Source organism: Equus przewalskii, chromosome 9, assembly GCF_037783145.1.
Source record: "Equus przewalskii isolate Varuska chromosome 9, EquPr2, whole genome shotgun sequence".
NCBI classification, from domain to species: domain Eukaryota; kingdom Metazoa; phylum Chordata; class Mammalia; order Perissodactyla; family Equidae; genus Equus; species Equus przewalskii.
The window spans coordinates 16799361-16823779 of NC_091839.1; the positions used below are offsets into that span (position 1 = coordinate 16799361).

Genomic DNA, 24419 nt, shown 5'->3' on the forward strand with positions numbered 1-24419 from the left:
TACAGGGTAGAAGGCCCCTCAGAAGACTGCTCTAGTCGGTTCCGTGAGGTGAAGAGGGCCTGGGTGATGGCACTGGTGATAAAGAGGGCAAGAAGCACGCCGGGGAGAACTGAGGGCGTAGAAGTGACAGGGCTGTATGTGGGCGTGGAATTTGCAGCTGATGCTTCTGAAGGGGCTGGACACTGTTCGAAGAGCGGTAGTCGTGTTCTCTCATCTGGTCCTCACAGCGACGTTGAGAGGTAGGGATTATCATCCCTATTTTACAGATAAGAAAACTGAGGAAAAAGAAGTGAAGTACAGGTCCACCCAAGATCCCAGCAGTTAGTGGTACAACCAGGACTCAGGCCGGCTGGCTCCTGGCAGAGCCCTTGTGCTTAACCACTCACCAGGTGGCTGCCGTCAAGGAAATAGCCAGAATGTGAAGACCAGATTGCTGGTTCGGGTGACCGCATGGGTGGTTGGTGGACTCATCATCAGAGAGGTCAAATATGAAAGGCCTATGGGATATCTAGGAGGAAATGTTGGGTGGGCAGTTAGTTTAATATAAGACTCAGATCAGTGGGGGCCGGCCCCGTGGCTGAGTTAAGTTCACGCACTCCACTTCAGTGGCCCAGGGTTTCGCTGGTTCGAATCCTGGGCGCAGACATGGCACTGCTCATCAGACTGCGCTGGGGCAGCATCCCGTGTGCCACAACTGGAAGGACCCACAACTAAAAAAATACACAACTATGTCCCCGGGGGATTTGGGGAGAAAAAGGAAAAATAAAATCTTTGAAAAAAAAAAAAGATCAGGAAGAGCAATTTGAGAAATATCAGTAGATTTTGGTAGAAACTAAAAGAGGCATTGAGTTGGTTTATGGAGCCAGAGTGAAAAGATGAGTGATTCTAGAATGGAATCTTGGGGACAGACACACCTAAGAGAGCCCATAAAGAGACTGGAATGTCTAGCAAGCGAGGAAAAGAGCTAGGATCTGAGAGGCCAAGGGAGCAGAGAACAGATAATAACCAATATTGACAGAGGGATTAGTAAGTGCATTGTTTGTATTAACATCCTCAGTTTTCACGTGATTCCCTCGTACTCAAGGTCCCTCAGTGAGTGGTTGAGCCAGGATTTGAATCCTGCCTCAGTTATCCCAGAGCCTTGCTCTTCCCCACTCTGGTGTACAGCATCTCGGTGTGTACCGGACTCCCTGAAGAAGCAGGACAGGATGCCTCAAGGATACCCTGAGAGCATTGGCCTTGGGTGGGAGGAGGACCGGCTCAGTTTCCGGGGGGAAAGACAGTGAGGGAGAGTGTGTGCTGGAGAGTTGGCGGGAGGAGAGGAGGGGCGAGGACTTCTCTTGCTCCCAGTCTTGGTGCAAGTGGCGAGGTCTTTCGTAGAGGTTAACAGTGGAGTTAGATGTTTGGTTGTGAAGAAATGCTTTGAGAACCTTATGGAATCTGTAATCCTACTGGGGGCTGTCGAGTGGTTATATTATCAGTCTTTGAGGCTCTCCTCTGCTGACATCCAGCCTTACCGGTGACATCATCTCTGTGCCAGCCCCCACTCATCTCTCCTCCTTTCTGAGTTTTAATTAAATTTAAGAATTCATTTCAAGCATTCTTAATTATGTCTGACTTTTAACCACTTGGAGGCGGGGACTTCATCCTTTAAGCTACTATGTTTCTCTCTGAATGCTTGGAGTCGGACGCATGGTAGGTGTTTGGAAAATTCTCACCTCTGGTAATTAGGTCGTTTTGTTAGCAGTTACAAATTGAAGTGCTGTAGAAGAAGAGAGCTTGGACTTTTCTGGTCAGAGTGAATTTCCTCTATCAACACAAGGGGGTGCTCTTTACCCATCAATGCCCAGTAAAAAAAAAAGTTAATTTCTCTATTTGAAAGCCTCAGGGGAATGTAGGGAGTCTGCATTAGTCAGATACGTGCAAGCACAGTAATACAATTAGATGGTAGGTATTTTAATTATCCTTTAAATTGAAAGATGCATTGCCTTTGAGATTTGTTTTCTCCCCAAATTCAAGTATTAAAAACAAAACATTATTCCCAGGTTTCTCCAGAAGACCCCGGAGCGCAGTTCCTGATCCGTACTGGGTCTGTGGGCCGAAACAGGGCCGAAGCCTCTTTGGAGCGAGCCCAGAATCTCAACCCCATGGTGGATGTGAAGGTGGACACTGAGAATATAGAAAACAAACCCGAGGCGTTTTTCACTCAATTTGATGCTGTAAGTTTCATAGAGCGTGTAAAAATCTGCCGTGGGAATTAAGCAAATTAAAACACTGGCTGTATATGAGGTACACTGGAGCGTTAGAATCTCAAATTCTGAGCTTTTTCCCAGTCTGTTTAGACGCCGTTGTGTTCCTTAGGTTTAGTGTGTAGCCTCGCAGGCTGAAGCCTTCCGTAGCCGTGGCGTCCGTGCCGTGTGCGCACGCTGCCGTGCTGGGGGAGAGAGAGTGGTGGTGGGTAGAAGACGTCGTTGGATCGGCTGTGGCCGTCTGGGAGTTGTGTCTGTTGGTTTCTTCTTTGCGCATATGTTTCCTTAGACCAGGTTTCATCATTGATGTTTTGTCTTCCTTCCAGAATCTTTGCACATAGGGTGATACATTTTATTGCAAAAGTTTTCTCCTGAAAACTTAACAAGTTGCTGATTAATTTCTGTAGCAGAATCATTTTTCTGTTAGAAATAGCAAACTACAGCTTGTGTTTTGTCTTAAAAAAAGAGCACACCTGATCTTGGTCTGTCTGTGTCTGTCTCTTTCACACAGCCACTTTGACCGTGTTGCCATGGATAACGAGACAAAATCACTATAGTCATAAGCCAAATGAGGCAGAGCCAGCCTCATTTGGTTTCACTGCCACATCTATGCAAAGGTGAAAGGATAAGTTAAATTCTGTTTCGGTGTCTGTGACCTTTCAGACACGGTTCCCTGTACCCTGGAGAAGCTTGCCAAATGTTGGATAACCATGAAATAGTCACACATGATCTGCTTGTTTTTTAAAGGAGAGGCCCATTCCGTGAGAGGTTAGAATTTGGGGCGGGTAGTTTGTTTTTGACACTGTTACGTTTCACATGTGCATCTGTTCAGATATGGACTTGGGATGATGGCTCATCTGTGCATTTCGTCTCTTTTTTGAAAAGAACTCATTCTATTTTGTAACTCCAGGTATTAGAATATTTTCTGTTTGGACGTAAGTCTTCACTTCATTTCTTTATCCATAGTACCCACGTTTGGTTTATTTTAGGTGTCTCTTGAACTTGTAGCAATTAGAGGCTTTGTTAGAACTGGAGCGTGGGGCCAGTTGCTTACACGACGCTGGTGCACAGGGCAAGCATAACTGCCTTGTGGGCTGTGCTGGCCTGGTCCGCGCAGGTTTTACTGTCACTTTTGACCCCACAGGGATCTGTTAGGTCAGTTGATTGCATGTTCTGCTGTGGTGGCTGTCCTACCTTTGAGATTTGATTTTTCCTAGGTGACTGCATCCTTTGAATGACCCCAGAGACGCACATTCCTCTGAGTGTTATTTCAGTATTCTGGCTGCCAGACAACAGTAGAGAGATTCTATCAAATGAAAACATCCTTTAATATCTTCTCCAACTTTCTATGTCCAGAAGAAAATGCGTGCAATTTAGAATTTGTCTCCTTGGCCCTGATCACAAAGCCTCTCCCAAAAAGATGGTGTCTTATGCAGTAAAACAGCCATTTCCAATACCTCAGCTTATTGGAACACGACCCAGAGGCCTGGGAGCAGCGTTGATAGTTCCCCGGCGTGCATCACTGGGGCATTGTCTGGGTCTGAATGGAAGGTCACTGGTCCGTAACCTTGTCTTTTGTCCTTAAATTCAGATAAAGTTTCACATCGAAAACTGTGGAAAAATAATCTCGACAGGACTTGTTTATCTTCTTTATCTTTACATATCAGTCAAAAGAAGGGGGAAAAATGCCCTCGTATTTAAACGTGACCTTTGGGTCAATTTAAAAAACTGGTTTTGCTTTTTGCTGTAGCTTATTCAGATTGTAATAGATTTAATAATTTAGAAATAACGCTAAGTTATTATTGTGTTTTCCTTTTCATGAAAACTGTGAAATGTGGTTTATATATGTTTATGGATCAGGGGAAACAAATTCCCCTAATTTGAATGGCTTTTACTTTCTAACTAAATACGTTTCTTTTTGGTTGCAGAAAGTGACAGTGTCATAATTTACGTTTTCTACACACTGAAACCTGCAACTTTTCTTCTGTCTTCTAACCAGAGATCCAAAGAACCCGTTGTGCCGGTTTGAAAGCGGCTTTAGGCAGGCCCAGGGAGACTGTCCGTTAAGACTTACTGACACAGCAGGGCCACGAGTCACAGTTCACAGAACTCACACCCAGCCGACTTCTTTCTTTCTGCAGGTGTGTCTGACTTGCTGCTCCAGGGATGTCATAGTGAAAGTTGACCAGATCTGTCACAAAAATAGCATCAAGTTCTTTACAGGAGATGTTTTCGGCTACCACGGATACACGTTTGCCAATCTCGGAGAGCATGAATTCGTAGAGTGAGTTGGGGAGAGAAGGGGAGAGCATGACATTTACAAAATGTAGGCATGGGCACTGGGAGGAAGTGAAGCACTTACGGAAAGTGTTTATTGTAATGCTTGGAACGCTTGGAAACCAATTCCTTAACAGCTTACTGAGTATGGAGTGTGTTTAGAATTGCAGGAGATGTGGCCCTGGCCTTCCAAAGTGATAGTCTAGTCAAAAGCATAAAGAAAGCAGAGTTCTCATATGAAGAATCAACAAACACACACATGGATGAGGAGAACAGATCATTGGTTACCAGAGGGGAAGCGGGTCTGGGGTGCAAGACGGGTAAAGGGGCATCTGTGTGTGGTGACGGGTGAAACTGGACTGCTGGTGGTGAGCACAATGCAGTCTACACAGCAACTGCAATATACGAAGCTACATCTGAAATGTACACAATAATATAAGCCAATATGACCCCGATAAAATAATATTTAAAAAAAGAAAGCAGAGTTCTTAAGGCCATCGAAGTCCAGCACGTGGGTATCTGATCAGGGGCGAAGCCACACTCTCGAGTTAGGGAGGGCTTGGTTGGACTGTGAACTTGCTCCTGAGCTTGGGCTTGCGTGTCTCTAGGCTGAGAGAGAGTAAAATGAGTACAAGTCGTTAGCCGGGCAACTCCGGAGGCACGCTCAGCCCAGGTCTACCTCGGAGAAGCTCCAAGGTCCAGAGACCGCTCTGCTAGAACAGACAGACCTTACCCTCGCCTCTTGAACGCTGAGGTTGCAGACCGTGGCAGTTCTCACACGATGGGACCTGCGGTGTTTTAAACTGAGAGCTTCTAGATGAGAGATGGCAGATGATACCAATATTGTAAATTATCTGAGTTGGCGTTTGGCTGTGATTTCTGAACACCCCCGTTGTTAATGAGAGGTAGAGACCCTGTGTAGTAGGGCAAGCTTCCTACCAAGAGACAAGAACTGCTTTCTTCTCTTCAGCTTCTCAGGCAAGTCACTGAAATTTCTCCAGTCTGCAAGTTTCTTGACTGTAAAATCAAGATGGGGGAAGGACAAACATGGTTAAGATCGCTCATAATTTCAGTGCTTTCTGGCTTTAAGAGAATCTAGTTCTTTGGGCACATTAGAAATGGATAAAGAAGTCATGGTAGAGAAAAGCAGGCCGGGTTGTTGCACGGTGAGCTCTCTGTGGCAGGGGGAGGAAGTAAGTTGGCTCTGTTTCGTGGTTCGAGTGAAATGTACGGGGTTTGGTGAGAGCTCCCTGTGTTCTGGGCAGTGTGCTCAGCAATTTGTTCCTTCTCTCCTTATGAAAATCCCGTCAGAGACTCTTACTCCCGCACAGTGGATAGCTGATTTACCAGATAGTCCATGGCCGAGCTGGGATTTCAACCCAGATCACTCTGACTCCAAAGCTTTTGCTCGTAACCACCATCCTATTCTGTGGCTGGGGATGCACTTTTTGTTCTAATGGCCTGATTCAGAGGGTAGAACTCGATTCCATCCCCTTGTCACCCTCTAGGGAGAAAACGAAGGTTGCCAAGGTTAGCCAAGGAGTAGAAGATGGACCTGATACCAAGAGAGCAAAACTGGACTCGTCGGAGACAACTATGGTCAAAAAGGTATGTGTCCTGTGTGTGGGGGCATCGAGCGTCAGGAACCCCGGGACCTTGTAGGGGACAGGCAGTTACGGGTGCAAGCAAGGGAAGCAAGCATGTAGTCTTAAAGGGAGGGCTCTGGACAGACGGGGCCAGTGCTTGTCCCATTTAAAGGGGGGCGGCTGCTGCTTAGTGCCAGCCAGCTGTTGTCACAAGGGAGTGTGGACCCAGTGATGCCAGATGTGTCAAGAGAGTCAGAAATGTAGATATTTTTAACATGCTGTATCCCAAACTTTTTCTTTCTTACCCCTTTTTTTTTTTTTTGAGGAAGATTAGCCCTGAGCTAACATTTGCTGCCAATCCTCCTCTTTTTTGTTGAGGAAGACTGGCCCTGAGCTAACATCCGTGCCCATCTTCCTCTACTTTCTACATGGGACACCTGCCACAGCATGGCTTGACAAGTGCTGTGTAGGTCTGCACCCAGGATCCGAACTGGCAAACCCCGGGCTGCCGAAGCAGAATGTGCGAACTTAACTGCTGCGCCATTGGGCAGGCCCCTTATTTTTTTTTAATTCATTTGTTTTAAGTGAGGAAGACGTCCATGTCCAGGATCTGAACCCGCAAACCCCAGGCCACTGAAGCGAAGTGTGTGAACTTTACCACTATGCCACCGGGCTGGGTCCCCCAAACTTTTTCATTTTGGCAACCTACTCAGCTTGCTCTGAGCGCTTGTTCCCGTCAGCCCTCTGGAGGCTGAAGAGGACGTGCCTGCAGGGCTTCTTGGCTCTGCGGGCCTCTGATGTGGACCTCCGGTGGGAGACGGCTTTTGGGCCAAGGCCTTGACTCTGTACAAAACAACTCTTTTTCAGATTGATAGACAGTTTAATTGAGTACGGTCCTAAGTGGGACGAGAGACAGTTTAAACTTGACTTGCTTTTGTTTTGCTCCTTTAAAGTAAAGTTTTTGGGGTTCTTTTTCCACCAAATAACCTTTTAAGAAAGAAAGGCCTCAGTGTTGACGAGTGTTACCAGGTGTATATATATATATATATTTTTTTTTCACCATAGTTTATGTTAGGGGCTTAGACTCTCCTGGACTCGGTGCAGTCATTTCAGTTCATTTTGTAGGAAGAGGAGTGGGGTGGGAATGAGCAACCGTGCTTCCGTGGCTGGTTGGAATCTGAGAAGGGAATCAGGCGATGGCGAAAACAAGATGAAGTGGCCAGAGTTGGTTTTGTTGAACTGAGAGGAAAGACATGACCAAGCCCGTATTTACTCTTCGCTTTGTAGATTTAAATGTCGAGAAAGAAAAACAGCTGGTCAGAGCGCCGAGTTAGATTGCTCTGAGGGGGGATTCTGAGAGTGCAGAAACCACAAAAGAGGCTGCAGAAAACCGCCGAAGTGGAACTCTCCCAGTTTCCAGCGAGGCTGCCTTGGGGATTTTCTTTTTCTTGCTCTTTATGTTTGTATTGGAATAGTTTGATGCTGTGAGTGTGATACAGAGGAATTATTAAGCCCTAATTTTAGTGTCTATTCACAGGACTATAATTATCCAGAGTGAGCATTGGTGTTTTGGCCAAAACTTGGGCCCTTTCTTTCTTTCTTCAGTTCTTTCTTTCTTTCTGAGGCCCAGTCAGGCTTTATCTGAATAGTCCCATGAGTTTGGAGGGGGAGATAAATTGTTAACTAACGGAGGAGTACAAAAGCAGCTTTGTGGGTGCTGTCAATTTATAAATCACACCCTCTTACAAGTGTGACACTTGGCCTTGGTGTGAAGGGTTTATGGCTTAAGGGCTTCTGGATGGAGGCGGGTCTTTCACATTCAAATGGGGAGAGCCCTAGCTTTGTGGGCCCTTCCCAGCTGGAAGGCCCCCGGGAGTCAATTCCGTGGTACCCGCTGGGGCGGATCTGGAAGCCTCTTCGGGAGCCACTTTAGCTAGCTATGAGGAGAATGTGGGCAGCCCGGGCAGGCTCTCGGCGGCCTCGCGTACCATTCCTGGGGCTCTGCACTCACAGAGCGCGCTGTGCGGCCTCTTCCTACGTGGGGCCCAGTTCGAAGGTATCAAAATATTCCCCAGCTGACGTTGTTAGTCAGCTGTTTCGCTGGGACAATTCAGGCTCGGATTCCAACCCCGAGCCCTTGAGGTTGCGAGGCATTTAGTGCATTCCTGATGACAGTCCCTGGGATTCCAAACCTTGTCTTTGTGTGGCCTCGCCAAGAGCGCTGGGCAAGGGCTGGGCTGACCTGGGATCGGGCCATGGCTTTGCCACCTTGCAGTAGCAGGTGGCCTCCATTTTGGCAGACTCCTCCCTGATTGCGGGGTTTTCTTCCAGCTCAGTTTCTTGGTTCAGATTCTGCCCTTTCGCCTAAATTGTCCAGAATAACTGGTTGGGTTATGCTCAGAGCGCAGGATGGGGGTGGGGAAGCAGCCACTTCCTGTTTCCTGTGAAAGGTTTCTGGTCAGGGTTCCCTTCCCCTCCCCCCTTTCCTTAGGTTCAACCAAATGTTGTAAAGCCGCTTTTGCTTCAAGGTACACATTGTGCTCCTAAATTAGAAACTTTACAAACAAAGAGGAAAACAGAGCTTGTGGTTTTCACACCGTCTAGGAAGACGCTGAGCCTTTCTAGCACGTGTGCGGTAAATAAGGCAGTGGGAAAATGCCTAGGCCACGGATAGTGCTCACTCGTTTGTTTGCTTCATTTGGCGTCCAGTAGAAGTCATGAGACATTTGATCGGATCGGGTCTTGGGCACAAACTGAATGCCCAGTAGATAAAGGAGAGAGCTATGGTTTTGTGATGGGGCAGTGTCCAGAAGGTTCATAGTAGAAGGGTTAGAGTTGGCATGTGAAGAACAGTTTGCCAAGCCCCGCAGCCTGGACCAGCGCTCAGTCACGGGGAGTAGGACCCACCGACAGCATGATGTGGGACAGAGGGACTCTGGCATCCCTCACTCCAAAACAGCCACCTATTTCTGTAGGAATTTAAAGTGCCTACTGTGTGCAAGGCACTGTATTGGGTGCAGGGAAGCACACCCAGTCCTGTCGTCTCCGTTTGCACCTGACGCCGCAGCTAAGAGAAGTTAAATGACCTGCCCGACATCCCACGGCTATGTGAGCAGGAATGGATGGGGGAGCACAGAGAGGGGCTAAGGGCGCGGGCTCGCCCTGGACTTACCAGCTGAATCCCCTTGAAGTTTCTAGGCTAGTTTGAAGTTTTATGAGGATGGCAGGATAAAATATGTGAAAATTGGGATCATTCCAGAAAAACTTTTAGGATAAAAGGCCACTGTCACACTCCCATGTTGCCGCTCACATTTCTTTATTGTTAGGGGCTGCCAGACATGATGCCTGATGGTGGTTACTCTCTGGAATAGGTCTTAAAAATTAAACATCAAGTAGGATTTGTTCATGGCATGCGGAGAAATACAGGCTTAATTTTACCTCCGCTTCTGAAATAGTAGGTGACTAATTCGGGCACTCTTAATACGCTTTTCATGAATTAGTTGTGAAATTCCACAGTTGAGTAGTGATTCATTGTTTTGATTCCCCCTTTCTGAGCAGTTTGTTGACAACTGTCTCATCCTCCTCTCACACCATCCTTAATGAGACATTCCTGATGACTGCCGGCGCAGTCCCCCCCTCGTGTGTGGGTCGGCCTGGCTTGTAGTGCTCAGTGCACTTCAGACTGCTTGTCGAGCCTCTCCTGTGGGAGTTCAGTTCCCTAAGGGCAGGTCGCTTTTGTTCCCAGTCCCATCAGGAAACATCCGGGCAGTGTAGTTGTGGCTGTGCCTGCACCATAGTGTGACAACTCTGGAGGAGATTACTGTCGGTTTAAGAAAGAATTCTCAAGTTAACTTCCTTTGTGACCAACTAAACGGATTAACCTTGTAGTACATTAGTTCTCATAGTTTAGGTTATTTAGGCTGAGCTGAGAGAACAGAATTCCAAAGAGGACAAGGACTTGGCCTGGAATATTTAGAAGTCAGTCGTTGGCTTGCCTAGACCACGACTTTCAAGCCAGAGAGGTTCAAAACCCTGCTGGGGGGCTGGCCTGGTGGCGCAGTGGTTAAGTGTGCATGTTCCGCTTCTCGGCAGCCTAGGGTTCACCGGTTCGGATCCCGGGTGGGGACATGGCATCGCTTGGCACGCCATGCTGTGGTAGGCATCCCACATATAAAGTAGAGGAAGATGGGCACGGATGTTAGCTCAGGGCCAGTCTTCCTCAGCAAAAAGAGGAGGATTGGGAGCAGATGTTAGCTCAGGGCTAATCTTCCTCAAAAAAAAAAAACCAAAAAACCCTTCTGGTTGTCAGACTCCCTTGGTAAGGGGAGAGAGGGGGAGATGCAGGGTGCAGATTGTGGAGTTTGGGGGCCTGCTGGCAGCAGGTTTTCCAGGCAGACAGTTGTGGAGTGTGGGGTGGGTACCGGTGGTGCCTTGTCCCACAGGGGAAATGTTTCTAGGCTCTAGGGATGAGGGAACAGGGTCCCTCCCAGCATCGCAGCACAATCCACTCTGTTTCTTTCTATTGTGATATTTGATAGACAAAAATGGTGTGACATCAATGCAAGTTACAGAACATAACCGTAAAGCAAACACTATCCAACTTAAAACCCACCATTTCTAGTACTGTTGTACCGATCTGTGTGTTCCTTCTCTGTCTTCTCTCCAGGGCTGCTGGTACGTTTGTGTGGATTTAGTAAGGTACCCTGGGAGGGACGGGTAAAGCCCTGCTGGGCGTGGTGTCTTATCACTTGTTTGTAAATCTCAACAGTGGAATAAAACTTACTGTGTGATGTTACAGGTATCCATGAAGAAAATTACAGCTGCGGGGCTGGTCCCGTGGCAAGTGGTTGGGTTTGTGCCCTCTGCTTCGGCGGCCCAGGCTTTTGCTGGTTCAGATCCTGGGGGTGGACATGACACCATTCATCAAGCCGTGCTGAGGTGGTGTCCTACATAGCACAACCAGAAGGACCCACAACGAGAATATACAACTGTGTACTTGGGGGAACTTTGGGGAGGAGAAAGAAAAAGATTGGCAACAGAGGTTAGCTTAGGTGCTGATCTTCAAAAAAGGAAGAAAAAGAAAAATATAGCTAGCCACCATGTGCCCACCAACCAGTTTGGAGCATAAAACATGATGCCCGGTGTGGTCGAGGCCCCCTGGCTGTCCCTCCCCAGCTTCAGTAACCACACCCTCAGTGGTGGTTCTCGTTCCTGTCCATTTCTTCTTACTATGCGTGTGTGTATTTCCGAGCATTATAGAGCTGTTTGGTGTGCTTTTGCACTTCTTAAACATGGGTTTCATGTTGTGTGTGTGCGGCCGCGGCTGTCTAAGAGCAGCCTTGTGTTCATATCTGGTTCTAGGGCTTCGCTGTCCGTTATGGTCGCCACTAGCCACGTGTGGCTATTTAAAGTAAGATTAATTAAAACGAAATAAAACAGAAAATTCAGTTCTTCAGTCTCGTGACGTTTCAGATGTTACTAACCACATGTGGCTCTTGGCACTCGTGTTGCAGAGCATAGATGGAGAACGTTTCCATCCTCACAGCAGCTTCTCTTGGACAGCACTGCTGGGCAGTCTTTTTTTTTGGCTGTAGAATATTTGTCTGTTGCTCTGTTGATGGGCGTTTAGGTCTGTAAGTCTCTGCTGTTAGAGACTGTGCTGCAGGCGGTGGGGTGTGTGTGGATGGCCTCCTTGGGTACAGTGTGACCTCCCCAGGGTGTGTACTTAGGAGGAACACTGGGCTGTGAGCATCTGTCGACAACCTGACCGGGCCCTGCTAAAATCTCTCAAGTAGTTATATCAATTTGCATTCCCAAACCAGCGGTGTGTACTGGTGACATTTGGTGCCTTCAGGCTCTTGCCCCAGTGCTGGGTGTGAAAACTGTCCCGGGCTGTGGCTGTCATTTGTTAGAGTGCTTTGAAAACGCGAGCCTCCCCGAGTATGTGTGGAAGGTGGACTCAGGAATCAGTGGTTCTGGGGGTGGCTTCACTTGTGATGTGGGTGCCGCTTTACGCCCAGAGCTGTGTCACTCGTTAGAGGTGTTGAGCCTGGTTTGAAGAGTAAGATAGGTCCACGGTCCCAGCTCTGGAAAATACAGAACCAGCTGAGAAAACGTGAACCCTGCTAGGCAGGAATGACTCTAATGCTGCTGTCGGTATCTTTTCTAGGCACACACGTGATAAAATTGGAGTACTAATTAGTATACTTGAAAGCATGGAAGACATATATGGTGACCAGACGTATGTGATGTGTTTGTGTATTGTCTTTGGCTTTTTTTGCTCCGTGTGCTTCATAAGCACGGCCCAGATCTTGTGTCGACCTTGAGGGGCGTGACTGAGTGGCTCTCTAGGGCTCCCTCGTTTTGCCCTGCTGTCGTCCGTTGAACCAGGCCCCTGCTGGACTGACGGGATTGCAGTTTCCCACTATTTTAAAGGGCTCGGCATGGCCCTGTAATTCGGTGGCTGCTAGACTGTGCAGAGTTCATCTTTTATATTTATTGTTGGGCATTTTGGCAAATGAAAATCAGGTTGGATCCTGTCAGCTCGTGGGTATTATTTGTTGAAAATCTGGTCTTTTCAGCGCTGTGCCTTTCGCTGTAGTCCCTGCCACAGGAAGCTGATGCCCGTTTGAGGAGGCGGTCCACTGACAGTGTCAGGGGGCTTGTTAGTCGTCTTGACTAGCCTATCAGAGTGTGATTCTTCAGGCCCAGAATGGGCAGGGAAGGAAATGGCCAGTGGAGGGGAGTGGTTGGGCCTTCTAGGCGGAGGGGTCTGTGAGCCGAGGGCGTGGAGAAGTGGGAGGGTGCACGGGCCGTGAGAGCGCCCGGTTCTAGTGGGTCCGCTCAGTGCATGGTGGACGCCGCTCCTGGCAGGCCCTGCTGGCTGACCGACCCTTCATTCCCTGAGAGCACTGTCGGGTGTGCTTTCTCTTCGTCAGTCCAATGCCAGTGAGGTGGGTAGGGCAGGTCCACCTTCTGCATGTGTCCTACTACAGCTGAGCGACTCGGTGAAGTCTTATCTGTGGTGGTGATGAGCCACGATAGTAGACTTTGGGTGGTTTGAACAAAAAAGGGGCATTAATTGGAGGCAGGCTGGAGTGGCACAGGAAGCATTGTGTAACTGCTGCCATCTGAGGAGGATAAAGACCAGGGCAGCAGGAATTTGGCCTTTCTCTTTAGAGCCCTGCCATCAGTGTCTCTGTGTCCAAACTTTTAAAGCCTCAATTCCCAGGGGAAAGGGTCTGACTGGTCTGGCTTGGGCTGCCTGCCCACCTCTGGTTCTGTCCTCTGTGGCTGCAGGGCTAGTACATATGACAGACAAGGCCACTAGGGGCCTCCTCCCCAGACACCAGGAAACATCCCTAAAAGTTGTTTGCCCCAGACAGGCCCGAGAGAGGCAGATTCATTACCGAAAGTCACAAGTGGGAGAAGTGGGCATAGTTCTGCCCGTAGACTGGGGAGGAGAAGGGGCCTCTGTCCTTGGCCCCAGTGCTGCAGAAGCTCCCACCGCGGCCGCCTTCCAGCTGTTTCCCTCAGGGTGAGGATTCTGTGGGATCAAGATGTGTCCACCTGGAGTCTGTGGTTCCCGCTGTTCTAGACCATGTTCTGGATACTGGGGACCCTCAGAATCTCCTGCCCGGACCACCCTGGGCTTCCTTCCCAGGCGTTTGCGGGCTGCTTCCCTAATCTGCCTGCAGAGTACAGACCTCACCACCATGTCTGCGTGCCTAGGCCTGAGGGGCAGGTGGCCACCCTCCAGTGCAAAGCCCCCGGCATTGTGGCCCAGATCCGGAGGGGGAAGAGATGGGGGAAAGGCTGGGGGCAGCCTTCCCAGTGCAGCTCGTTCAGGCACAGAACTCCCAAGGAGGGTGAGAATCCCAGGTTTGAATCTGGTCTTCTAGCTGATTATGATAAGGTGTATTTCTCCAGGCAGAAGAATACAGTACATTTTATTTAATAGCTTGTTAGTGGGATTTATAACTAAGTATGTAGACATGCAGTATGGGTTTTCATTTGTACTCTCGCCCCAGGCCCTGAAAGTGTTAGAGGTGGGCCTGCCTGCAACTGAGACTCTAAAACACAACTTTTTTTTTCCTCATTTGCCGTATAGTGGCCTAACAAATCAGTAGATTCTTGGCGCTGCTCCTAGCCAGGCAAACTACAGAAGTTCTCAATTAGGATCTGGGTAGTTTTTGAAACCTGATGAGACTTTGTTTCCTCATTCTAGTGGCATTCTCAGACCATGGTGTAGATGGTTTGATCTGTGTTGTAAGACTTGTTCAGAAGAGTTTGGCAGTCTGTACCAGGCACTAAATGTCACCAGGCTGACTATGTGACTTAGCTTTTGAGGTCAAACAAACCCCTTGACCAAAAGATTTGAGGGCAGTATCAACATCTTGTATACTAGCTTTTACAAATGGCTGCAAACCTCAAAGGAGTGATTATGGGGAGGCAGAACGCTACCTTAAAAACCATGAGTGTTTTATCTTCACTAGCAATTGGAACTTTGACCTGTCAAACCATTGTGGTCCTTAGCAAGCTGTGTAAAGTGCCTGGGAGCTGGTAGGTCTTGGCTCACCTAGCCTCCTCCATTATACCATTGTTGTCTTCTTTCTCTTTTCTTCTTTAAGTATCCGGGGGGCGGGGGGGGGTGTCTGTGTGTGTGTATTTGGAGAGAAGAAAGGAAGAGAGACACACCTTTATAAGTTTGAAATCACTGATACACTCACACGCACCATCTTAAACTTAGTCAAAGTAGCTAGAACTGAGAAGCATTTGAGAATAAGGTGCCAACATGAAGCCCCATCCATCACTCCCAAATATGTCAGGCTGCATTTTCTCCAACAAGACATTCTCTCTAATCACAAACCAACTGTCAGTCAGGAAATTCACATGGATGCATCACTGCCGTCAAAGCCTCAGACCCCATTCAGGTTTGACCACTTGTTCCAGTCATGTCTGTAAATGGCAAAAGGATCCGGTTCAGCATCATGCCTGCGTCTAGATTTTCGCGACACTTTTGAAGATAACAAAGCAACTATTTTGTAAAACATCCCTTAATTTGGGTCCGTCTGATGTTCCCTTGTGATTAGATTCCAGCTACACATCTTCGGCAAAAATATTATGGCATGGGTGCTTCTCATCTCATCCTGTGATCTGATACATGGTTTCCATCTGCCCCTTTACTGGTAATGTTGACTTTGATCGTTTGGGTAAGATTATGTCTGCTAGACTTCGCCTTTAAGAGCAATTCCTCTTTTCCCTCTGTGACTAATATGTATTTTGTGGAGAGGTACTTTGAAAATATGTAAACATCCCATTCCTCATCAAATCTTATTAATTAGTTAATTTTAGGTCTATGGACTAATGGATTCTGGTTTATTTAAAGTACTGTAATCGATGATTATTTATTTTTACCCTTAAATTGTTCCAGATTTGACCAGGGGGAGGTCCTTTAAGTTGACTCCTGTGTCCTCGTGACGAGTCCCCATCATTCTTTGAGTACTTCCTTGTTTCAGGCACAGTAAGATGTTCCAGGCTGCTCGTGTACTCTCCCTGCCCCAGCTTTGAAATCAGTCATTTCTCCAAGGAGAAATGTTTCTCTGCGTAGGGAATGGTTATTAGAAACCGTGATCTGGATGTTTGGTGTGCTTGTGCCTTTTAAAATATTTTAGACCCTGTCAGTGGACATAGCTAGTTAATATTTTTGTGTGTACAAACACACACTTGATCTACGTTTCTTTCTTTGTCTGTATATATTGAAAATGAGTTCACACCAGTAACTCGCCACAGGTTTCATTCTAGTTTTCTCTCTTTCCATATTTCTTTTTTTTTCTTTATTGTGGTAACATTGGCTTATAACATAGACTTCATCGTGTTTACCACCCAGAGGCTCGTTACCATGCATCACTGTACAGATGTGCCCTGTCACCCCTTTCGCCCTCCTCCTCCCTACTTCCCCCTGGTAACCACCGGTCTAGTCTCCATATGTGTGTATTTGTTGTTGTTTTTATCTTCCACAGATAAGTGAAGTCATATGGTATTTGGCTATTTGGCTTTCTTCTTTCTCTGCCTTATTTCACTCAGCATAATCCCCTCAAGGTCCATCCATGTCGTCGCAAATTGCAAGGTTTCATCTTTTTTTATGGTTTAGTAGTATTCCATTGCGTGCGCGTGCACGTGTATGTGTACCACGTTTTTTTTACCCACTCATCCATTGGTTGGTCCCTTTCCGTATTTCTGATTCTCTTCTTCTCTGACAGTGAGAAACCTCACCACCCAGATTCTCAGTATATTTACTTGTTGCATCAAGCCCTTGGATGTAATCAGTCCCCACTTGCTGCCCCTTGGGGATGCCCTCCTTACCCCACTCTGCTCTGCCCCCTCCAGCCTGGCCACCCAGCACTCCACGCACACACACTTTTCCAAGTCCCAACAAATGCCTTTTTTTTTTTTTTTTTAAAGATTTTATTATTTCCTTTTTCTCCCCAAAGCCCCCCGGTACATAGTTGTATATTCTTCATTGTGGGTCCTTCTAGTTGTGGCATGTGGGACGCTGCCTCAGCGTGGTTTGATGAGCAGTGCCATGTCCGCACCCAGGATTCGAACCAAGGAAACACTGGGCCGCCTGCAGCGGAGTGCGCGAACTTAACCACTCAGCCACGGGGCCAGCCCCCCAACAAATGGCTTTTAGACTGAATTGTTCAGGAAAGGGAAAGGAGAACCATTTTCTCATTCATATTTAATTGTTTATGTTTCGTATATGAATGTGTCATGCATTTCTCAAGATAATTTGATTTAGCTTAGCAGGTTCCGGCTCTTCTTCCTCCTGCCGCAGGGCTTTTGCACGCGCCTTCTCCATTTCCACAGCCTGGAGCCTGCGGCCCATCCTGCTGCTTGTTTGTCGTGCTGTTGTTTATTAGTATTGTCATCCCGTGTCATCGTCAAACCGTTCCTCCACTGAGAAACATTTGATTTTTGTTTGTTTTTGGTCACTATCACAAAGAATGTTTTATTGACTGTCCTTAGACACACGTTCTTGCTCACTCGTGCTGGCGTTTCTGCACTGTGGACACAGCCGAGGTGAAAGAGAGCACCAGATGGAACTCGGTCAATAGGGGCTCTGCTCCTCTCCCTTCACTGCAGGGGGCGCCTGTCGTTCGTCATTGTGTCCCCAGTGCCCAGGGAGCCCACAGTGAGTGCTCAGGAAAGGTTGTTGGATTCGAGGGCCTCAGCTTCTTGCGCTGACCGGTAACCCTGAAATAATGGCACTTGTAGGTGGTGAGGAGCTGCTGCCTTGTGATTTGCAGCCAAGTTCTTTACGCTAAGCCGTCTTGCCTTTCCCCACAGAAGGCGGCCTTCTGCTCCGTTAAAGAAGCCCTGGAAGTGGACTGGAGCAGCGACAAGGCGAAGGCGGCTCTGAAGCGCACTGCCTCCGACTACTTCCTCCTCCAAGGTGAGGGCTGCGGCGGCCTCCCACGTGTCTGCAGGCCCGGGCGCCTTCCTCCCTCACTGGCTCTGGAGGCCGCTTGAGGCCCGCCAGCAAGCTCTGACATCTCGGGGGGTTTGCTTGTTTCATCATCTGTTGACGTGAACCGCCCCCTCAAGTTGAGCCTGAGACAACGGGGTCATCGATGAAGCAACTGCTCGCCACCGCTTCCCCTCCGCAGAGCTCTTCCCTGGCCTCCCAGCCGGCCTGGCTCTCCTGAGGCTCTGTCCCTCACCAGCCCTTCGCGTGCTCGGGGGGCTGTTGCGAAGTATTGGTTGGCTTCTCAGTGTTCCTCTGCCTGGCGCTTTTTAAATGTGTAGAATATTTAAAAAATAATAATGATGAACATTGAGTGCTTGGCAAGAGCCATTGGGGATAGATACTATTCCTGTTTTACAAACAAGGAAACTGAGGCACAGAGAGATTAAGGTTACTCGGTTCCCAAAGTTACACAGGAAGGAAGTGTGTAAATAATATCGGTTTGTGGATTAGTGTAAAAATAACCGTGTTTATTGTAGACAATAGCAAAAAAGCACCAAGAAAAAAAATCACCGTGACATTTTTGTGCTTTAGGGGACGTGCTTCCCAACTCTGTTTTACATGTCATAGTTTATGTAGCACAAGCTTTGCACAGGATACTGGAGTCCCTTAGCCACTGGTCCCATGAGCCACATGTCCGTTCCAAGGCCAGAGAGAGTCAGTGTGTGCACAGCCAAGACCCATTCTCAGGGAGATGGAGGTAGAGACGGAGTTCTTCTGTACACCGTCGGCAAAGCAGTGTTAGGTTGCGTTTGCACAGGCTTCAGCCTTTCTTTCCTCAGGGCTGCGTGGAGAGCTGCCTCCCCACCGCTCCTTCCCTTTGTCTGTGCAGACCCCAGGAGCACCCCCACCCCAAGTCAGGACAGGCGGTGGCTGTGTACCATAGTCAGACAGGTGCCTCCCTGCTCAAGCACTATGTGTACTCATTCAAAGGGAAACACGTAAAATCATATAAAACTTCCTCAGTCAACTAGTAAGATGATCAGACGAGGCTAACGTTTATCTTTACATTATGAATGAAGCTTTTCCCATACTAATTAATGGTGTTGACCAGATGGGAATGTGGGAGAGGTGGGGGATGAACTATTTTTTTTTTATTTATTTTTATTATTTTTTTTAATTGAGTTATTGATAGGTTACAATCTTGTGAAATTTCAATTGTACATTAATGTTTGTCAGTCATGTTGTAGGTGCACCACTTCACCCTTTGTGCCCACCCCCCACCCCACCTTTCCCCTGGTATCCACTAAACTGTTCTTGGTCCATAGTTTTAAATTCCTCATATGAGTGGAGTCATACACAGATTATCCTTCTCTCGCTGGCTTATTTCACTTAACATAATTCTCTCAAGGTCCGGGATGAACTATTTTAAAGCACTTTATAGCCATTTGTGGGGCCAGCCTGGTGGCACAGTGGTTAAGTTCGCACATTCCGCTTCTTGCTGGTTTGGATCCCGGGTGTGGACATGGCACCACTTGGCAAGCCATGCTGTGGTAGGCGTCCCACATATAAAGTAGAGGAAGATGGGCACGGATGTTAGCTCAGGGCCAGGCTTCCTCAGCAAAAAGAGGAGGATTGGCGGCAGATGTTAGCTCAGGGCTAATCTTCCTCAAAAAAAAAAAAAAAAAAGCCATTTGTATAGAAATAATTGAATGGGTTTGGTAGGAATGAGTCTTGTGCATGTGAGTGTGGTAGGACTCAGAAATTACCTGCTTTTAAGGACTGGGATGGTGTGGCTAGAGAGTGCCAGCTGGAGTCAGATCAGTGCCCTCCCCAGTCTGGATTCAGAGTGAGCATGGAAGCCTGGTCCTTTGGGAGAAGCTAATGGCTCAGTGCCCCGCACATAGCCCTCAGGATGCAGTAGCCATGCATTTGCAGAGGTTGGGGGTATAGCAGGAGCATTTCTAACTGCTGCTTGTAAAAGGAGTCGACTGGTGTTTGTTTACTGTAATCTGATAATTCTCAACCAAGGCTGACTTTGCCCATCAGGGGCCAATGGCAGTGTCTGGAGACACTTTGGGTTGTTACAACTGATGGTGGGATGGGGAGAGGAGTTAACTGGCGTCTAGTGGGGAGAGGGCAAGCTGTTGCTAAACCCCATGACACGTGGCACAGCACAGCTCCCACGACAAGGAGTTCCACAGCCTCTAGTGTCAACAGTGCCAAGGCTGGGAGACCCTGATCTCACCCTTCACAGTGTCTGCAGGGTTTCCTCCTCTAGCTCGTCGTCACAGCACCCTTATGAGGTAGACAGAGTAAGAATTGTTCCCGGTTTGGTTTCTTGAGATGAGGAGACAGACCCAGAGAGGCTCACTGTTCTGCCCAGGAGGACACAGATTGTAGATGGCAGAGGAGGTGGGATCTGAACAGCCCAGGTCTTTGAAGTCTGTTTGGTTAATACTGTGTAAGACACCAGGTAACGATAGCACGTCGGCCCTGTTCTCAGCGCCCATCGGATCCTCGTGACGTTCATATGCGGTAGCTGCTGTACCCCCATTTATAGGTTTTCTTTTGTTGTTTTTTTTTACAGATTGGCACCTGGGCTAACAACTGTTGCCAATCTTTTTTTTTTTTTTTTCCTGCTTTATCTCCCCAAACCCCCCGTGTACACAGTTGTATATCTTAGTTCCAGGTCCTTCTAGCTGTGGGATGTGGGATGTGGGATGCTGCCTCAACGTGGCCTGACGAGCGGTGCCATGCCCCCCCCCAGGATCCGAACCCTGGGCCGCCGCAGCGGAGCACCCAAACTTAACCACTCGGCCACGGAGCGGGCCCCTATAGGTGTTTTAAAAGGCCCAGACTGCTGACGGCCCAGGCCATGGCCATCCCTGCTCTCAGAGCCCATTGCTGAGATGGGGAGGTATAGCCAATACCTTGGAAACAGTGTGGGGACAGTGTATTTAATCCAGATGCTGCTGGCCGTCAGTGTCAGAAGTACCAGGGGCCGGGGGAGTAGGCAGGTCGTGAGGAAGGGGCAGTAGCCTTCATGTTATGACCCATAGGCTGGCAGCGGGGCCCGGTTCAGAACGAGCTTTGGGATCAGAGCAAACTTGGCTTTCAGTCCTGGCTCTCCCATTTTTTTAGGTGACTGATGTTGAGCCCCGGACTTCCCCGGGGCTCACTCAGATTCCCTCTGACCCTGGGGGCATCCTGATCGCTTGCCTCAGAGGGCATTTGCGGGGCTAGGTGATAGCCATGCATAAGGCTTAGCACAGAGCAAGACCTGGAGACCTGTGCTATTCGTGGAGTTCCGTGCGCTTGTGTTGGCATGGGGTTTTGCAGCTGTGTGGTAGAAGTTTTGGAACTGACTCAGTTTACCCTTAATTCCATACTTGAGTAGGTATTATCATAGCAGGAATTGTGTTGGGTTTTAAATTTTCTGCCTGTGACACTTGTTGGATAATACATCCCACATGTTTACTTCTTTCTTCTAAATTGTACTAGTTATCTTTTCAGTTTCAAGTTCAATTTTACCATCTTAGCCGTTTTCGCATGTAGAGTTCTATAATAGTCATAGAATTTTGAAAGCACGCGACCCCACATATCATCCAGGCCAAGGATGGCAGATACATGCTTCCTCCTCTTCCCTCAGCCCTCACCTGTGGCAAACGTGGCTGCTGGGGCCCTTGTCCTGTAGCCTCGGCATCCTTTCGGCAGCGCTGCCTGCGGTCACTCGTAGAGTACCTGGTGGAGAAACTGGCTTTGTTTTGTCATTGCCTGCTGGAGTACATAGTAGGTACTTGAGGAATATTTTTTGTGTGAGAGATTGGTTATTGCTTGTCTGGTCATCTGCTCCACTCTAGAGGGAGAGCGGCCTGCTCACTGGGGTCCCCACAGGGCCCTCTTGCCCGCCTGCTCCCCCGGGCACCCCTCGGGCTTTTGATTCCACCGTTGTGCCGGCCGGCCCCTCACACATAGACGGTTCTCACTGCATCATTCACAGTTCAGCCTCAGGACGCAGCTGCCTCGCCGGCCAGGTGTGTGTGTTTGCCTGGTTTGGGTGTTGAGTGTTTTTCCAGTTTACTTACTGAGATAGTGGCCAGACTAAAGGCTTCCTGCTGCATTTTTCCACTATCTTGAGAGTTGGCCACACCGTCTCTGAGCAGCAGGTCTCATCTTTTTATTATTCTCCCATGGCATGTTAGAAAACATTAAGCGTGAGCTGATTTCCTGTGACAAAAAGTTGACTTTGATTTGTTCTTTTTGAGGTTACCGTGAGTTTATCATAACAGGACTGCTAAAAATACCACGTCTCATATGGAAACAGCATTCACTTCGCATAAGAACAATAATACGCAGGTTTAGCCCAGGGCAGGAAGGAGTGGACTTCATCACAAGATGCGAGTTACTTAGCAGAGAGTGCTGGGCAATCTAACTTGTCTCAGTCCCTGTTCTGATGAGTCGTGGAAAAGTACAGAGGCCCTCCTTGGGCCGCAGAGTGAGAGCTGAAGCGAGTCTTCGAGCACCTGCTGCGTGCCGGGTCCCGGGCCTGGATGGTCATCGGGAGGCAGTCTCCCTGCCCGGCGCGAAGGTGGCACAAATCCTCCTCCTCCCCTGCAGGAGGGCTGCAGCCAGGGGCCACTGGGGAGGCCGGCATGCCGAGCTGGTCTGTGTGCTAATGTGTGTGAATTATTCCGTAGTAATCAAAACCAGACTGTCCAGGAACTCAGGGAACGGACGGGCTGGCCATCCTTGGGGAGTTGGGAAATCTTCACAGAGGAGAAGACGCCTGAGCTGGATTTTAGCGAACAGGTGTTTGCTCAGTGGTGAAGAGAGGTGAGGAGGCTGCAGGCAGAGAAGCAGGACCTGCAGGCGCCGGCAGCGCAGAGGCCAGGTCCCAGCGAGCCTGGAGCCCAGAGGCGAGAGCATCAGGGCTTCTGTGCAGGCCCCACCTGATAGGATGTTAGTGTCATGCAGGGCACATTTGAGAAATACAGATTCCCTGGGTCCAGCTCAGAGTTTTGAATCAAAATACCCAGGGGTGGCTGGCGTCTCTCCAGTTTTTAAAGCTCCCAGGTGTCTGAAGGATCAGGCAGTTAGAGGGAAACCACTGCCGGAGGAGAAGGGCACTCATGTCTTGCATCAAAGCCCTGATTCGCTCATTCGTGTTTGTATTTTAAAATGTATTGAATTCTGTATTTCAAATTGAGGACGTGACTTCACCGAGGCAGGGAAATAAAGGAACTAAGCTGTGTAGCTCTTCAGTACAGTATTTTGACTATATGCCCTGAGACGAAAGAAAAAAGAACTATAAACAAATATTGAACTCCAGTTAGTAGGTTTGTTTTTTACAGTAGTATGGGTTAGCAATTCTGAAACTACTTACTGTTTATTCTAGGATTGAGCAAATAGGTAAATATATTGTAGATAATGAGAATCAGTTGTTTTCTTTAATTACCACAAAAGGCAGTTGCCTGTAACTATGGAAGGTGGGAAAGGAGCCCTATGTGATTGGCTTGGAATTGGAGTCATCTGGATGAACTCATGGTTTTTTGTGTGTGGGTACAGAAATAGACGTGTGTGTGTGTGTCTTCACGTTTATACATCTGTATTTCCTAGTTCTGTTTGCTGAGAGGGCTTAGAATCAGAGGCACCCTGGTAGCGGTGCACATACCTCCTGCCCAGATCATGATTGTTAATGTCCAAGGAACCAGACCTCCCTGGAGAAGTGGTTGATTCCAAGGCTGGGGCAGGAAAATTACCGGAGAGCTTGAACTATCCTGCTAGGCCGGAAAGTAAGGAAGTGCTCAAAGAATGATGGGTCATGTCAAAAGGACACAGGAGCCAACTCGAAGGGGCTCCTACTGGTCAAATCTGGGACAATCTGAGGATCAAAATAAATAATAATTGTAATAGATTATAGCCTGTAGAATAAAATAAGAACCCATGAGTCTATACCGATAAGTAAATAAGTAAATAAATGGAAGAGGGGACAAGTTCTTTTTTACAGTAGAATAACAATCAATAAATAAAGCAGGAATGATGAAGATAGAAATTCTGTTTTGGTCATTATCATAGTAATCAAAATTGTTTCAGTCAGGAATCATTGATGGATGTTAAAACTAATGGGAAAGTTTGCTGTCCAACAGGATAGGTGTCTCCTCCCGAGATCCTTTTTAATTCATTACGAAGAAGGACCTTAGAGAACCCTGGCGGACTGTACTCAGGCAAGAGATCACAGTTGGCATTCCAGGAGTGGGACAAGTAGGTCTCGTGCCCCCTGGGAAAGGCACCGAGGACATAGCATCACTCTGGACTTGCTGTCCACAGTGGGTGATCTGAGTGGTTATGAGGAAACATTAGACTAACTTCACTTGAAGAGTGTTCCATCAAATAAACGGCCTGTGGCCTTGCGAAGAGTCAGGAAGGGCTGAGGGACCGCATTCCAGATTAAAGGGGAGTAAAGAGACGAGGCGACCAAAGGAGGGCAGAGCCCCAGAGAAGGCGAGGAGCTTTTTTCCTTTGACTCTCAAGGACATGGGTGGGACAGTTGATAAAGTTTGGAAAAGGTCTGTAGATAAGATAATACTCTTATCAATGTTATTTTCACAGTTTCGATAATTGTTTTGTGGTTATGTAAGAGAATGTGCTTGTTTTTAGGAAATACACCCTGATGTTTCTAGAGGCAGATTTCAAATCATCCAGAAAAGATTGTGTGTGTATAGATATGAATATAAAGAAATAATGACAAATGTGATAAAGTGTTAACATTTGGGGAGTCTAGGTGAATTATGCAGGAATTCTGTGTTTCTGTAAGTCTAAAATGATCTCAAAAAAAAA

General features: G+C 47.9%; 1 protein-coding gene across 2 annotated transcripts in view; it reads left to right on the forward strand.

The window, feature by feature from the left end:
* The window catches only part of SAE1 (SUMO1 activating enzyme subunit 1), a 64664-nt gene that overhangs the window by 14896 nt on the left and 25349 nt on the right, over window positions 1–24419 (forward strand). For both annotated transcript variants that reach the window (XM_070633073.1, XM_070633074.1), the window contains exons 3-6: window positions 2046–2219; window positions 4391–4533; window positions 6035–6134; window positions 17462–17567. In XM_070633073.1, coding sequence (XP_070489174.1) covers window positions 2046–2219; window positions 4391–4533; window positions 6035–6134; window positions 17462–17567 — 523 coding nt within the window. The remainder of the gene's footprint in view (window positions 1–2045; window positions 2220–4390; window positions 4534–6034; window positions 6135–17461; window positions 17568–24419) is intronic.